Source organism: Coccidioides posadasii, chromosome 2, assembly GCF_018416015.2.
Source record: "Coccidioides posadasii str. Silveira chromosome 2, complete sequence".
Lineage (NCBI taxonomy): Eukaryota > Fungi > Ascomycota > Eurotiomycetes > Onygenales > Onygenaceae > Coccidioides > Coccidioides posadasii.
The window spans coordinates 7,702,203-7,719,910 of record NC_089408.1 but is presented as its reverse complement, the minus strand read 5'-3'; the positions used below and the strand labels follow the sequence as shown (position 1 = coordinate 7,719,910).

The following is a 17,708-nucleotide window of genomic DNA, read 5'->3' as shown; positions in this document are numbered from 1 at the left end:
GACTATATTTTGTTACTTTTTTAACTAAGACAGAACTTAGAGAAAAATTAATTTGATTGTGAAAAAAAAAAAAAAATCTAATGACTAAAGCCAGCAAACAAGCAAAATTTACAGAGATTTCTTCAGAATTAACTATAGTTTAATATGAAAAAAACAATTTGTCTTATGAAAGAAGCTACATTATAAGTTATTTGTTACTTGATAGTTGACTACTAAAGCTGCTCAGTTAATTAATGATAAGAAGTGTAGTAATCTTAACTAAAAGGCAAAGCAATATTATTCTGATTTTTGGTCAAAATTTGATCAGATGATAGAGTATTTTAAGAGCACTTCAGAGATAATTTACAAGTATTGTCAAATCTTTCTTAATTATTCAAGCTTTTCTCAAAACAGTACAAGTGGTCTGAAGAAGTATTTAATAAGTAAAGATTATATAAAAACTGATAACAGACAGAGTAACACTCTGGTTAATATAATAATGGATCATGAATTGTAATTTTCTAAATGTAACAAATTTTAGTAATAGTTCTGGTGTCTTAGCAACAGTTTTCAAAATATTCTCAAACAGATTCAGATCTGTCTGTTTCTAAATATAATTAAGATAATTTTCTTCAGCAGCTTGTACAAATATTAATATTCTTGAATGTCTTATTTTATACTATTGAGAATCTAGCATTCTGTATATTAATAATCATACTCAACCCTGCAATGGCTTTACAAATACCCACATAAGAAACATTATATTGGATTATAAATAATATGTACAATTGTTAGAAGAACTGGTTGTAGGTCATGTAGGTTTTCCTAGAATTAGAGGTATAAAAGAGCTAAGTAGATACAATGCCTGTAACTGATGGGAAGAAGTCATGCATAGAACATAGAGGTTCTCTAACTAGAAGACTGAATGCTGGAGTTTCTATAATTCATGTAAATCATGTGATTCTTATACATTCAGAGTTGGGATTATATGAATATCTCTGAACATCTGATGTTGTCTGATGCTTGGTTGGTCTAGATCTATGTTTGTAACACTATCTCCCCCACTAGAGGCCTTGGAGTCTGAGACATAGGGCTACTGAAGTGGTTTTTTATATATTGTTGTAGCTCTTCTATCATTGGTGAAGTATTGTAGATTCTTGAATGTGCAAGCTTCTGCATTACTACTGCTTGTCTATATAGACATGCCACATGTGTATTACTGCTGGTTGCAGTAGACATTCTTCATTATAGAATGGTAATCATTTTATTACAAACATTCAGCATTTCATTATATACTTATTTCTTTATTTATTTGCTTGTCTGGTTGCTATATTGTCTGTTGTTCATTGTCATATTGTCTATTAACAAGTCATGGAACTAGCAACTTTATGTTGTGTTCTGGGTTTTTGGTGACTGGGAACTTCCCTGGATTCTTTGGGGTCTTGAGAGTATCAAAGAACTCAAAAAGAACAACAACAGATTAAAGATAGTGATCAATAATTCAATGGTGCTCTGGTTAAGTGAGCAGTCTTGCTCTGATAACAAAGAGTTTCTGTACAGGTATATCAGAGTCAGGGCAAGGCTATTGTGTCTTCTCAAGAGTAGCAGGATCAGATACAATTGTACAGTATTATAAGACTTCAATAATATGGAAAGTAATCAAGATATAAAAGTATCTGATTCAAAGATATCTATAAGATAGGTAAGAAGATTGATTATAATAAACAAGTTCATTGGATCTCTGATAATAAGTGTTCTTATATACATGATACTCTTCTGGTGATAGTTCTGCTAAGCTGTTCTATTCATTCTATTGTAGTATGCTTGCTATATTCTCTGATCAGTCCTATTATATTTGGTGTGATTGGTCAGCTTATCAGTTCTATCACTAATTATGTGACTTTCTGTTCTAAGATTTCTCCACAACAGTTCATGACTTCATCTTGTCAGGTCTCATCCAATTGTTCTGTATCTTTAACTACTGTGCTACAAGTTTTATAACATCATTCTCTTCTTTTATAGTATGTTGTTCTCAATCACTCTGCTTTCTTTTCTGAGATATAAAAGAGTGTTTCTTCTATTCTTTTTAAGTCTTTGGGTTTTTTTCTTTGTTTCTTATTTTAGTGAGTATCTCTATGGTTCCTTTTCACTATATTATCTGCTTCTAATATTTGCAAGAATAATCTTCTTTTTGCCATTAAGTAATTCAGATTCATTATGCTTTTTTTCTGCTCTTGATGTTCTTTACTGAGTAAGACTTGTCTAAAGTTAAGTTATTTCTTTTGATGTAGTGAGTGTGTTTGTGCTGGTTATTATTATATTTATAATAATAATTCTTCTGCTGCTGACTAGCAGAAATTATTTAAGACTTAGAATAAGCTTGAGTGTACTAAGTAAGAAACTCTCTTCTGTCTTCTCTGTCTTTAAAAGCAGAAAAAGTTACTCTATAACTAGACTGGTAAATTTCTTGAGTCTGAATCAAAGTCTATGGAAGATCTGGAACATCTTGAGAAGAAGAAGCAGAAAAGAGTAGCTGAGCAGACAGAAGTTCAGAATCTGCTTGCTTTATTAAATGACTTTTCTTTCTCAGATTCTCTTCTGGTTGTTTCTGATTTGTTTGTTAATGCTTTGCTGAGTGAGGGCATTATTGATGATATATCTTAATAATCATTCAGGTGTTCTTGAGATTTTCTGTTGTTTTCCAGATGTTTTCTGAGGTATCATACTCTTTTTATTTCACTAAGTAGTGAAGTTTCCTGCTGATCTTCTGATGATCTAGTATCTGTTTGACTTTGTATTCTTGTTCTTTGTTGATCTCTGTGGGCATTTCTTTGGTGTGTAGCAGTGCTTTCTCCAATAATGAGACATGAAATACTGGATGTATTCTCATCTTCTTGGGTAGCTGGAGGCCGGCGCTTCACGGGCTTTTCGTGGGGAAAGACTGTAAGAGAAGAGAAGCCGCTCTTCCTGTTCTTTTATTAATATTTCTTTTACTCCAGGTTTGGCGGTCCACTGCTTGGAGCGCTATGTCAAGGCTTGGTTGACGAGTCCTCCTTTCGCCGCGTTATTGTTGGACACCACCTCTTCCAACACAGTCCGAAGCACTGGGTTTTGACGATCCGGGACCACACACCCTTTGGAACCAGAGGAAATGGATCGCAAGGATTATCTTCTTCATAGCGAAATCTTGGCGACTACCGCGATTTTTTACGAACAGATGAACAAGTTGGACTGGGTTCACTCAAAGAACAAATACTTGCCGACGTTGACATATCAGGATGGGCTATCAACAGTAGGTTTCCTTCCCCATCTCTTATCCATCATCATCCATGCTAATGCTAATATATCCCTCCAGGCTACCATGGTGACCTTCCTTAACGGAAAAGTACGCGTGGTCCAGGCATCTTGCGATCCATCCCAAGAATACCCCAAGCTCAACATTGCCCTGAGAGCTGTCCACGATCTCAAGATGTCCTGTTACAACAAAGCTGTATTCCACGAAATCGTCAAGTGGATTCTTTGCCCACCATATCCGCCCCGCGAGCTACCTTTGAGAATTAGTAGGAAGGCATAATATTTTCGTGAATGATTTCCATTACCACTGGACCAGGGCTTATTAATGACTGATGATAATGGTGCCTTGCCTTTGGATACTCTGGCGTTTGCCTCCTATTCTTGTATTTCTGGTGTTCATTTTCATTTCCTCCATTTCTTACAGTTTTATCCTCTTGGTGAGTTGTTTAATCATTATCTACCCAATGAATTTGACAAAGAAGCTGTTTAGAAACTCATCTGTTCTGTTCTGCCGCCATCTCGCGACCTGCATGGTGTCCCCAATTAGGATCCACGAACTCCAATCATCATGCATACAGAGCGCTGCTCTTCTCCGCCTCTCTAACTGGAGAAGGGCTTCAACATACTTCCTCCTGGCCAGATGTTTCCTTCTTTGTGATATAACCGGAACCAACCCTGGAAAGGCAACTTTTTATCCTACTCAAAAATATTCATGAATCTTATCCCCAAGATTGACGTACTACTGGTTTAGCTTGGACATTTCTCATACCATACATTCAAGGCTGGCTCTGAGCCTTGAAGACAGATACCTTCCCAGCATACTTTTTGATTGCATCTTTCAACAGGCAGTATTAGATCTTCTCACAGATCAGCTTAAGCACTGACACTGCATACCTCCCCTCTTGCTCTTGCCTCATTTTCAGGCATGATGTGCTGACAACACAGCCCCAAAGCTGTCACACTTCTGAGCCCTCAAATCATCAGCATCCAGCAAGATCAACCGACAGGTGCAGCAAGAGTGGGCAGATCAATGGATGACAGAGGCCAGAGGCAGATCATCTTTCTCACTGACCCCCATCCCTACACGGAATACACTTTAACTACACTTGTCCATCAACAAGCCACTTAGCTCTCTTATCATTCAACTTCGGACTGCAAAGATCAGATTGCGAGATTTTCTTCACTGCAGACATGTACCGGGATTCAATGTGGCAGAGGCAATCAGACTGTAAAACACATCCTTCTCACATGCCCTGCATTCAATAACCTCCGCAGGAAGGTATGGAAGGGAAAGTGCATGGACAAAAGAAAATCCTCAGCACCCCCTCAAAGACCAGAAGAGCAGCGCACTTCATGATCTGAACAGGTGTGCTGCACCAATTTAGAAACATGACTGACACTGACCAACCAGAGGACCAGAGTCTTGTTCAGTAACAATGCAGTTCTGTACCCCTACAAGACTCCCCCATTGATGCAGCACACCACAATGGCACAAGACAGGAAGCCTATAGAGAGGTATCAAGGGTTGCACAGACTGCCACTACACACAGTGAAAAACTCTTGCCAAGTTATGGAAATTGGGCAGCACAGGAGTCACTGCTACCACACCTGGGAGGCTAGCATGGCTGAACCATTGGGTGTAATGTACAGACAAAGGGAAAGGATGCTTGAGGCTAGGCATGGGATAGAGAAAGTCCTAAGCCAGCTTGTGGTATCTGTTTCTCAAAGCATACTATATACATAGCCACATGACAGTTCTCACCATCTGCATAGCTGTGAAAAGGCAGCTGGATTGGATGTTAACTTGAAAAAAGAAGAAGAAGAAGAAGAAGATACCTGGAGAAAGCAGGTGCCCAGATGAAGATGATACCCTGAGTCAAGAGATGCCCAGAGGCAAACAAGCAAAACTGCAAAATTGTATTTCAGAAGCAATGGTTTACTGAATCTGATAGAACAACCATTCACTGTATGTTTATCACACCTGACTCTCAGCATTAGCCCAATAGTATTGACCACCTAATGTTAAAGAAGGGAAAGAGAATGTCTCTTCATAGCATTTCAATCTTCAGACTTAGAGATGGATGGGCTGGGCTTTTCACTCTGGGGTCCAAGCAGCTGGCAAGGAAATGCATCTGATGGGACACGACATCGAGATTTAATCACTGATCTTGATTTCTGATGTTGGGTTGTGGTGTGTTGTGGTGCTGAGTTGTTGGTAGATGTTGGCGGCTAAAAAACAACTCTGCCTCCCGACCCGGGCAACCCCATAGTACTTCTACAACTACGACACCAAAACCATTGGGGTAGCACCTTTTGCACAAATACGCTCTATAAATTTAGGTTCCTATTGCTAGTGCTATTCAGCAGACTTGCGCTGTATGATGGTCCATTAAATGATACTGGTCCTCTGTAGTATAGTGAGCCGTATACACATAGATGCAATAATTTGTTATGTTCATTGTTAGCATGGCTCTCCATGCACCAACAGATAAAATAAAAAAAAATTCTTAAAGCCACTCAAATCAGACAGAAGCAATGAGTTTCTCCCTTGCTGCCACAAATGCAGCAGTACTATTTTCCAAAAAACCATTAACTATAAAGTCTCTGAACACCGGCTGAAGTGAGTCAAGGTTGAGGTACCCGCGTGGATGGACGTATTGTATGAGATACGATGCCCAGCTCATGTAGTGGAGGTCATGGCAGCATCCTAGATTGTCCTCAATACCTCGAGCAAGGCGTGCGTAGTTGACGAGGCAGGCTTCCAGGAAGCAGGAAATTGAAGGCACACGCACGGAGCTGTACTCTGGAGCAAACGCACCCTTGCCGTAGCCTATTATTGGCTCAGGAAGGCAACCAAGGTCAGACGCGGAGATGATTTTGTCGCCGGCATCTGGGATACTGGGAATGTTTGGGAGCACTTCGGACAGCGGGTATAGATAGATATGCGTGTCTTCTGTGTCCAAGTGGAAATGGTTGATAGGAGGGGGACGAGATCGAACTGTAACAACGATACAGTTCTGGTCCGTGCAGGAGACTAAGCCAGCAGTGCTGTTGAGGACCTTTCGCGCTCGGGGTATCATGTCGTCGGGTACTGCAAATGAAGCATCCTGCAGAATGTCAGTCCCACGATTCCCCCGCGAAGTTGCGGCAGGCCACCCATCACATACATTGCTCAGCGACGGGATTCCATAGACAGTGAGAAGGTAGTTTCCCCATAGAACGTTTGGGACTCCGCTGGAATCCAGGAGACGCGAAACAGCATGGATCAAGGGCTCGCCAAGTGGGAGAGAGCGGATTTGGTTTTCAGGCTGTGCAGCGTTGGCTGCTGCTAAATGTGACATGGTTGAACAAACCAGAGGGTCGGCAGTACTCGTATGTAGTTTGCCAAAGGAACAAGAGAAGAAAGGGCGGCTTTCAGCTAAAATTGCTTGAATTGAATCTAGCTACTGATCTATTTAACTCTGCCGAATGAATCATCAAGAACAAACAGCCATGATTGTCCCATATCTCTAATGATATCTGGGCATGTCAATGAAAGTGCTGCAAGATCCTTGAGCATTTTTTTTTTTTAAAATTTCATGGCCCTGCTGGGCCTCATACCATATCCAAATTGATCATGTCTGGAAATATGTGTGAGGATCATACATGTGGATCAGCATGACAATGAATCTCTAGAAGGAATATATATAGAAAAAGAGTACACAAGGTAAAAGATCTGGTATTCTGGCAACTATATACAACTTGTAAACAGGATTGCCACTGACTCTTAGTAAGAGATTCATGAAGTCTTTTATATGTGCGTGTGAGCACATGACTTAGTGTCTTATAAAAATATATATAACTTTCAGCAGCTTGCAAGGGGGGATAGTGTTATGAATATAGACTTAGACCAACCAAGTATTGAACAATGTTGGATGTTCAGGGGTACTCATGTGACCCCAGCTCTGAATGTATAAGGATTACATGAGTTACACAGATTGTGAGAACCTCAGCATTCAGTCTTCTAGTTAGAGAATCTCTATATTCTACATATGACTCCCTTTCATCAGTTGCAGATATCAGATCTACTTAGCTCTTTTGTACCTTAAATTCTGAGAAAATCTACATAATTTATAATTGGTTCTCCTAACATTCTAAACACTCTAACATACAATTATCTAAGTTAGTATAATATTATTAAGATCTATAAAATAAATTATGACAACACTTTATATTACAGATCTAACAGAGATAGATATCAATATAAAGAAGGTGAATATTAATAAAGATACTGATAGAAGTGAAGCCTTTATTAATAAGACACTAGTAAATAATACAGATAATAAAGATACATCTCTTAATATATTAAATAAAATCTGAAGAGAAGAGATCTTTAAAGAAAAGAAAATATATCTGCAAAAAAATCTAGCAGATATATATAAATAAAATAAAATATACAAACTGCAAAAGCAGATTAAATACAAATAAAGACTAATAAATAATGATTTTTTCTTAGAGTTTCTCTTACATATATAATTAATAGAAAAGTCAGACAATTTTAATAATGTGAAGTTTTCAAAAGCATCTTATTATTATAGTAAATTACTTAATAAGTGCAAATTATAGTTAGCTTCAATAAGATAGCAATTTTATCTGACAAAATTACTATAAAAGGCACCAGATACAGTTAGAATTAATTAAATATTCAGCTATTTTTATAATAAATCCCAGATGCATTAGCAGATACTGAGAATAAAAAGAAAATAACTACTTATATTATAAAATAAATTTGAAATATAATGTAAGAACAATATTAAATTTAAAATAACTTGTAGTTAAGATATAATACAGCACTATTATAATGCTGTTTAATAAGAAAATTAATCTATACTCTTATTTTTCATGTATATTACTTAACTCAAGCAGAATCTTAATAGCCTATTAAATAAATTCTTCTGCATATTCTTTTTATAAATAAAGCTCAGATCAATTATCTGAGCTGAACTTGATAAACTGCAATACTAATTAAAAATGATTGTAAAGTTATAAGAACAAGTAACACTTATTAAATTTATTCTAGAAAAGAAGAAATAAAGTCAGTGAAATAATAACTAAAATAAAAAGAAATAAAAAATCTTAATCTGTCAAGAGAAAGATGTATTTCAACAAGTGTGAGAATCATATGTGTGGATCAGCATGACAATGAATCTCTAGAAGGAATATACATAAAAGAAAAGTACACAAGATAAAAGATTTGTATTCTGGCAACTATATATAACTTATAAACAAGATTACCACTGACTTCAAGCAAGAGATTTATACAGTGACAGTCTTTTATATGTGCTTGTGAGCATGTGACTAAGTGTCTTATGAGAATATATACAGCTTTCAGCAGCTTGCAAGCTGAGATCTCTGACTCTTGTAAGTACTGTTTGTTCATGTAAGAGATTTGTGATAAATTCTTACAGATTTCTCTCTCTTATAAGTCTTGATCTCTCAAGATAGCTGTCTCATTAAAAATCTTCATGAGTAGAAAAACAAAAAAATCTTTTGAGAAAAATAAAAATATTCTTATAAGAAAAAGAGTACAGTCTCACTAGAGATGTGATATCAACACAACTCTAATAACACAACAGAACCCAATAACATAATAATATATAGAGAGTCTCTATTGTTCTTACTAGCTCTGTGTTACTATTAGATAATAAATACTAGCTTAAGAGAGAGCTTTCTCTTGCTTTCTCTTTCTCTTTTTTTCTTTTCTTTCTTCTCTAGTCTATATCATCATTACCAAGGTAAGTGAACTCTTCAAGCACTGCTTTATGTGGGAGACAGGCTTGTGAGAGGTTTCTAATGTTCTGGAAGAAAAAAATAACTATATCTTAATGCTTTATCTGTCTGGCCACAAGATCACAAGTTAGTAAGTTCACCCTTGGTTGTGTCTTTGCTTTGTGTGGTTATTGTGAGGATTGTATGTGTGGATCAGCGTGACAATGAATCTCTAGGAGGAATATACATGGAAAAAGAGTATGTGAGGTAAAAGGTCTGTATTCTGGCAACTATGTACAACTTGTAAACAAGATTGCTACTGGCTCCCAGCAAGAGATTCATGCAGTGACAGCCTTTTATGTGTGCTTGCGAGCATGTGACTTAGTGCCTCACAAGGACACATGCAACTCCCAGCAGCTCGCGAGCTGAGCCCTCTGGCCCTCGCGGGTGCTGTTTGTCTGTGTAAGGGGTTCGCGGCGAATCATTACAGTTATAAGGTTTTGTCCTCATGGGGTTTAGTTTGTGGAAAGGCTGATGCATGCTAGTTACTGCTGGTTTACTCTTTCTTCTCTTCTTCTCTTGTGAGTTATCTCTACTTTTCTTTCTTAAGAGAATATCTACACTTTCTTTTTTTAAAGAAGAGATATCTGGGTCTTCAGTAAGTATTTCTTGTAAACTTGAGAAGTATTTACAACTGACAGTTCTAGAATATTATTGCTTTCTCTTTTCTCTCTTCATCAGTCACTGCTGCTCTCCCTGTACCAGCTCAAACTGTAAGTATCTTCCACAAGCTGATACTAGTTTGTGTGCTGATAAAGTTAGAATTCTGTCACTCTGTCTTTCTCTTCTGTAGTTGTTGCTGCTCTGACTCTGACTGAAAATATGAGTATTTTTTATTATATTTCAGTTTGTAGCTAATCTTCTCTAGATTGTTGTTGCTGTTTCTTCTGCTCTAGCAGAATTTGTAGATACTGTGGTTCTACAGAATGCTTGAGATCACCTACTGCCTCTTCTGTAAGATTAATAATAGTAGTTCCAGATCATCTTTACTTAATTACTACCAGCTGCTACTTTTGCTGATGTATTGTAGATCAATCTGATAATTCTTTCAGGCCTCTTTCTTTACACAAAGGTACAAGCTTTGTCTGTTTATAAAAGAGCATGATATTATAAGTCTATTTAAAAATCTGTGCTTATTGCTGGTTTGGATAATTCAAATCAGTTGACTGTTCACACCCAGCTCTATAAGAGTATTCTTGTGACTAGAGCTGGGGTCCAGCTGCTATCAAGATAGAAGTGCTCTGTCTGCAAAAGAGCTCAGTAAGACTATAGTAATATAGTCTTTGCACAGTGCATCTTTGTGAGCTTGAATTAAAAATATAATAACTATCTATATTATAGACATCTTGCTTGCTCTTTCCAGCAGTAAGATTATAAGTAGTTGTTACAGATCTTTATGAAAGAAGCTGGAGACTCTAATTATATAGTCTTAGTTTAGTTTTTTCTTCTTTTGTTTTAAAATTAATTGAATTCAGTTCTGTTTAACTATATCTCTTCTCTCTTTAATCTCTTTTCTAGTTTCACTATCTCTATCTATTTCTTTCATGAATCAGGCTTGTCTGGGTTCTTACTATAGAATTGTTGGAGTAGCTTTCTTAGTGAATGAATATTACTTGTGAAAATCTATGTCTTGTTCTTCTTATTATTATATTCTTTCTAATGTACTCTGTACCACAGCTTGTAACTCTCTCTTTTTAAGTTAATTATCTTGTAAATCTGGTACTTCTTTTTATTCTTGTCTGTCTCACAAACTTTGTGATGAGGTGAGCTATGGATTTTTTTGTGAGTCTTGTGTTTGCAGAGCAGGAATATATGAAAGATATTATGAGTTTACAGACCTGGAGACAGTTCCAGTCTGTAGACTTGTAAGCCTATTTTTTTTATAATTTTACAAGATCTATGCCTCAACAAATCCAGTTTTTTATTAGACTGTATGATCTTGATATTGTGAAGATCAAGTCACATCTTGTCTTCTATCTGAAAGATCTTTATGGTGTGCTTCTGGTTGTAGTACTTCTTCTGATAGACTTGTGTCTTTGTGAGTGATTTCTTGATCTCTTTGTGGAGCAATCTTATTACTTCTGCCTGATCTCTTGAATTCTTGCATATATAGTTATACTCATTAAAGTTCAAGAATTCTGTTTGTGAATTTAGTTCATATGTCAGCTGAAAAAATGATTTCTGTATAGAAGTCTGTTGTGAGTTATTGTATGTGAACTTAGCTATTGGCAACCACATCATCCAGTTATCTTGATTATAATTAATATAGCTTTGCAGGTACTGCTCTAGCACACTATTCAGTCTCTCAGTCTAATTATCAGTTTGTGAGTGGAATGCCATACTTATTACTCTTGTAATCTTCAAGATATAAGTCAAATCACCTCAAAATTCACTTGTAAACAGAGATTCTTGATCTGTTACTATACTTGCAGATAATCTGTATAATCTCACTATCTTGTAAATAAAGAGATGGACCAATTTCTCTGATATCAGCTTCTTTATTGTAGAGATAAAGTGAGTCATCTTTGTGAACTGATTCACTATAATCAGAATACAGTCAAACTGCATCTTCTTAAAATTCAGACTTGCAGGAAGATCTGTAATAATATTTATACTAATAGATTTTCAAGAGTAATTTAAAATTAATAAGAGTGATAGTTCTTCTTGAAGCTTTCTGTAAACTCTTTTTGAGCTCTGACAGATTCTACAGACTTTGTAACACTTTTTTATTAGTTCTCTTATTCTTGGCCAAAAGTATTTGTAAGCTATAAGCTTGTATGTTCTTGCTGTAGCAAAATACTCTGTAAGAGATAGATTATAATAATATCTAATCAGCTCTATTTGTAGAGCCTTATTCTGAGAAATGTACATGTAACTATCTCTATAGAGAATACTCTTCTTCTCTTTCCATATTGTGAATTTCTTTATGCCTGTCTTAATGTCTTTGTGGACCTTAGCTGTATAGTTATCACTTTGCAGTAGATTTATCAGTAATGCTAACAGATTAGAGCTGCTCTTTTTATAAGAATTCTTCTTGTGAACCAGATTTTTAATCTTCTGAATCTGTATTGCAATCTTCTTTACTTTGAACATGTTTCTCAAGATAATCTTTACAAGTAGTTTCTTAATCTCAATCTGAAGCTTTATAAAGATAAGTTATACATTCTTATCTTTTTTTTTTCTTTCTGGTTAGGAGAAACTTGAGCTGTTAATTCTAACTTTTCTGTGGTCTTTTGCTTGTTCACAAGTGTTATTCTTAGTTGATTTGCAGTCTTGCAACCCTTCTTATTATCTAGACTAGTCTTCTTGATATAGTCAGGTCTTTGTAAGAGTTCATCTGCTGGATTCTTAGTTTCTTTCACATGGTCAACTGTGAATCAAAAGACTATCAGTCTTTGTGTCCAGTGAATCTGTCTTTGTGAGAGATCTTGAGTGGTCTGGAAGTAGCACAAGCTATTATGATCTGTAAGAACTTGAACTGGTGTTTGCAAGTCTTCTAACCAGTAGCATTAATATTTAAATAACTTCACAATCACAAGCAGTTTCTGATTATGAATGTTATAGTTTATCTCTACAGATTACATCTTTCACAAATAAAACCCAACCAGAACTCAGATGCTATTCTTCACCAGCTGTGATAAAATATCACACACAGTGAAGCTAGATACATCTGTTTCTAATCTGATCTTCTGTTTCATATCAAAATAGTAAAGTATAACAGCTTCTGCAAATGCTCTTTTCAGACTTATAAAGACTTTGTAATCTTTCTTAATCATAAAAGTGTTGGCTTCTCTTCTCATCTCTCTTTATGTGTGTTTGCTTAGCTTTGCTTCTTCTCTTTTTAGAAGAGCAGTCAGACTGTAAGCTATCCTAGAAAATCTTGAGATAAAGCATCTGTAAAAGTTCACAAATTCTAAAAAAATCTGAATCTCTTTCTTACTGGTTGACTCTGGCCAGTCAAGAATAGTATTTATGTGACTCTTCTCCATAAGAACACCCTATGGTGTTATAATATACTCAAGATAGTTAATCTTATTAGCATTGAACTTGTACTTTGCCAGCTTGCAATAAAGGCCTGCATTCTTGAGTATCTTAAGTACTAATTTCACATGCTTCTTATGATCTTTCTTGTGAGCTGAGTACACAACCATATTATCAAGATAGGCTACTGTGAACACATTTAGATATTTGCTAAGTGTCTTTGTAATATATAATTGGAAAGCTGCTGGTGTATTTGTGAGTTTAAAGAACACTATCAAGTACTTAAATAGTTTCTGTAGAGTCTGAAATACAGTCTTTCACTCATTCTCTTTGCAAATTCTCAGTCTACAATAGATGTTCTTGATATCTTACTAAGTAAATATTGCAGCTTCTGTAAGCTTATACAACACATCTTCAATCAGTAGTAGAAGATATTTATTCTTGACTGTTTTTGAATTCAGGTTGTAATAATCCACACACATTCTTAGTCCATTATTCTTCTTGAATATAAACAGAATAGATGTATCTGCAGATAACTTGAAAGACTGAATAAACTCATGAGTTAAAGCACTGCTCAGATATTTGTGAAGAGTCTCTTGCTTAGCTTGTGAAAGTTTGTATATTCTTTTAAATTCTGACTACTTCTCTGATTCAAAATCTATAGTCAAATAATCTTTATGGTATAGTGGTAGCTCTCAAGCTCTCTTGTTGCTAAATACTTCTGTGAGTTTGTGATTGGCTTCTGGTATCTGGAGATCTAGATCTGCTGTCACCACTTGTTCTGATTTATAGAGGATTATTATATAAATGAGCTTCTCTTTTTCTACAAGCTCTGAGAGATTAACTGGTTTAATCTTCACAAGTGAGTTGTGATACACAGTTTAGAACTCTAGTCTTAGTTTCTTGAAATAGATCTTGGGATTGTATTACTGCAGCCAGCTCAAACTTACTAGCATCTTATCTCTTATATTTATGAGCATTACTTGTTTATACAATAACTACTAGTTTCTCTGAGAGTTACAGACTTTAAAGAATATATTTGCAATCTCTTCTGTAAGAGTGATATTCTTATAATCTATAGTAGTTTCAATCTCTATAGATATCTTGTACATCTCTAGGTCTAGCTTCACAGCCAATCACAAACTGATCACTAGAGATTGATAGTCTGAATCTATTAGTGCTGACCAGGTAATACTTCTGTCAGTTAAGCTTTATATATCTAGAACAATAAAGAGGAGAGCAAGAAGACTGTTCTTGAACAACTTCATTATATTAATTTTATCTACTTGTGACTCTCTAATTTTCTATTTGCTACTCTTCTTCTTCTTGGAATAGTCTTTTGTGAGATAGCTTTTTTGGCCACACTTAAAGCATCTCTTATTCTTTTTCAAGACTTTGTGATTCTTGATAAGATTCTTCTCTATCTTCTGAGCAGGTCTCTGAGATTAACTTTTCTTATTTATTTATGGTCTTGAGTTATTGATCTTTATACCTCTATAAGCACTTTCAACTAAATTGGTAGACTTTGTGTGTAAGACATTCTTTGTGTAGGCTACTGACATACTTGATTAAATCCAGATAGCGAGTGCTACTATATTATTAATGTCATCTGATATCTCTAGCTGTTCATTTAGTTTGGTTTGCATGAGCTTATCCAAGCCCTATATAAACAGGTTCTTCTTTATTTTTGTGAAGTCTTTAAATTCTTTGCCAATCTCTGTTGTGAGCTTTAGAAATTATTGGTGATAGATATAATTAATTTCATCCAAACTTTTGTGAAGATCAAAGATTGTTTGTCAAGAGCTTTGTATGTGGTTTGCTGGGTCTTCTAGCCTCATATATAAAAACTCTTTAAGGCCAGTTCAGTTGTTTTTTGATAGATTATCTTTGTGATGGGCCTTTCAAAGGTCTTTCTCAATATAATCAAGTTCTGTAAGAGTATATGTGAGGGTATCCTCATCATTTAGGTTGCTTCTGTTGTGAATGAATTCAATATCTAGAATGAACTGGCAATATTTTGTGTAGATTCCAGTCTGGTAGTGCTTTATGTGTTGTGGTGATCTCAAGATTGACAGATGCTTTGCAGGTGTTGGATTAGAGATGACCATATCAAGAGATTTACTTTATAAGTGCTTTTGAATGTTCTGGAGAGTATTTAACTTCTCTTGTCATTTTATCATTTTCTTTAGTAGTTTGGTCTTCTCATGAAGCTGTTGGATTTTATCTTTTGGTGTTGAAGTAAACTTTCTCTCTGAGTTCACAGTGCTTATTTCATCAACAGTTGAAAGAGGTAAGATATCAAGATTAATTATCTCTTTATAAACTTGGATTTGTTCTTCAGTTAGATTTTGAGCTGGTGTCTCAGATTTGTGAGTTTAAGAAAGTTGGCTTCTTCATGTTGATATCATTGTTGGGTGTCACTAAAGAAAAGTGGCAAAATGTTATAAACATAGACCTAGACCAACCAAGCATCAGACAACATCAGATGTTCAGTGGTATTCATGTGACCCCAACTCTAAATGTATAAGAATCACACAATTCACATGAATTGTAGGAACCTCAGTGTTCAGTCTTCTAGTTAGAGAACCTCTATATTCTATGCATGACTCCCTCTCATCAGTTGCAGACATTGTACATACTTAGCTCTTTCATATCTCTAATTCTGGGAAAATCTATATGATCTACAACTGGTTCTTCTAACATTCTAAACACTTCAACATATAATTGCCTAAGTTGATACAATACTACCAAGACCTACAAGACAAACTACAACAACATCTCATGTTGCAGACTCAACAGAGATAGATATTAATGTGGAGAAGATGAATATTAATAAAGGTGCTGGTAGCAGTGAAGCCACCATCAGTAAGACACCAGCAGACAATACAGGCAACAGAGATACACCCCTCAATATATTAGATAAAACTCAAAGAGAGAAGATCTTTGAAGAAAAGAAAGCACATCTGCAAAAGAATCTAGCAGATATATATAAACAAAACAAGATATGCAGACTGCAGAAGCAGATAGAATACAAACAGAGAATAGCAAATAATGATTATTCTTTAGAGTTCCTCTTATGCACACAACTGATAGAGGAGTCAGATAATTTTGATAATGTAAAGCTTCTAAAAGCACCTTACTATTATAGCAAATTACTTGACAAGTGCAAATTATGGCTAGCTTCAATAAGACAACAGTTTTGCCTGAGAAAATCATTACAAAAGACACCAGATACAGTCAGAATTGATTGAATGTCCAGTTATTTTCATAACAAACCCCAGCTACATTAGCAGATGTTAGAAATAGAGAGAGAATAACTACCCACATCATAAAACAAATTTAAGATATAATGTAAGAACAATGTTGAACTCAAGATAACTTATAGTCAAGATATAATGCAGCATTATCATAACACTATTGAACAAGAGAATCAATTCATACTCTTGTTTTTCACATACATTACTGAACTCAAACAGGATCTGAACAGTTTATCAGATAAATTCTTTTGCATATTGTTTCTACAGACAAAGCTCAGACCAATTATCCAGACTGAACTAGATAAACTGCAATACTAACTAAAAACAGTTGCAGAATTACAAGAACAAGCAACACTCATTGAGTTCATTCTAGAAAAGAAGAAGCAAAGTCAGTGGAACAAGAATTAAAATAAGAAGAAATAAAAAATCTCAATCTCTTAAGAGAAAGATACATTTCAACAAGACAATAAAGAAGATTATTCATAAATAAAGAAGATGCTGGTGAAATCACTTTTAAAAATATCAGAAGAGAAACATAAATAATGAATGAATGAAGAGCTCTGTCTAAGATATGGTTAATTAGATTATAGAGTAAAGTTCTGTATGAATGGCTTCAATAAGTTCCAGCAGATAGACAAAAAGAATGAGAACTAGGCAAAGACTAGGGCTGCAAAGCCCATGCAAGACCCAGGTCCAACATTAGAAAGATGGGGTGTTAATTCAATAGAGAAGACAAGCAGACACAGTATGTGTCTGTTGGCCACACTGACTATATCATCAGATAGTCTTATAGAGCAAGCTGCACTGTTGGACTCAGATACTACAGTGGACAGTATCTTTTATGAATAGATATCCCAATTGGACTGGGATCAATTAGAGACACCCATGGAAGTCATTAAGATATTGAATGAAGCTGAGACTGATTAATACAGAATCTACAAGGCCCAACTTACTATAATAGACTTCATGAGGACTACAAAGATAATAAGATGTATGTTTGCAGTGATTGACATGATTGATATGAATATAGTTCTAGGCATGCCATGATTAGAAGATTTTAATCTAGATATAGACTGAAAGAACAAGACATAGTGTTACTAACTCTCAGAGAAAATAGTGAAACTTCTGAATGCAGGTAGATTTCTTCAAGTGATGTGCATCAAGAATGAACTCTTTTATGTTATTTTCACATTAGATGATAATCAAGTCCTGACAAAAGTATCTGAGTGATTGAGAAACTATAAAAATATTTTCTTAGAAGACAAAGTAGCAGAGTTATCAAAATTAACAAAGATTAGTCATCTGATTGTTCTTAAAGATGGCTGCAAGCCTCTATACATGCTAATCTATAGATTATCACCCAAGGAGATGGAGGTTCTACAAGAGTAC

The 17,708-nt window shown here is 35.4% G+C and overlaps 2 protein-coding genes across 2 annotated transcripts; one reads left to right on the top strand and one right to left on the bottom strand.

Annotated features, from left to right (window-relative positions):
- Window positions 1–3,130: 3,130 nt before the first annotated feature.
- Window positions 3,131–3,553, top strand: D8B26_004926 (uncharacterized protein; the record flags this gene model as incomplete). Its single annotated transcript, XM_066124649.1, has 2 exons — window positions 3,131–3,271; window positions 3,335–3,553. The coding sequence occupies 2 exons, from the start codon at window positions 3,131–3,133 to the stop codon at window positions 3,551–3,553; spliced, it is 360 nt and encodes a 119-aa protein (XP_065980730.1).
- A 1,867-nt stretch (window positions 3,554–5,420) lies between these two features.
- On the bottom strand, window positions 5,421–6,682 carry D8B26_004925 (uncharacterized protein). Its single transcript, XM_066124648.1, has one exon. It carries the CDS (start codon window positions 6,612–6,614, stop codon window positions 5,796–5,798), a length of 819 nt encoding a protein of 272 aa, XP_065980729.1. The 5' UTR covers window positions 6,615–6,682; the 3' UTR covers window positions 5,421–5,795.
- Window positions 6,683–17,708: the final 11,026 nt, after the last annotated feature.

What these genes read in the sequence shown, in the direction of transcription:
- D8B26_004925 (XM_066124648.1), bottom strand. Translation starts at nt 6,614, where the DNA reads ATGTCACATTTAGCAGCAGCCAACGCTGCACAGCCTGAAAACCAAATC.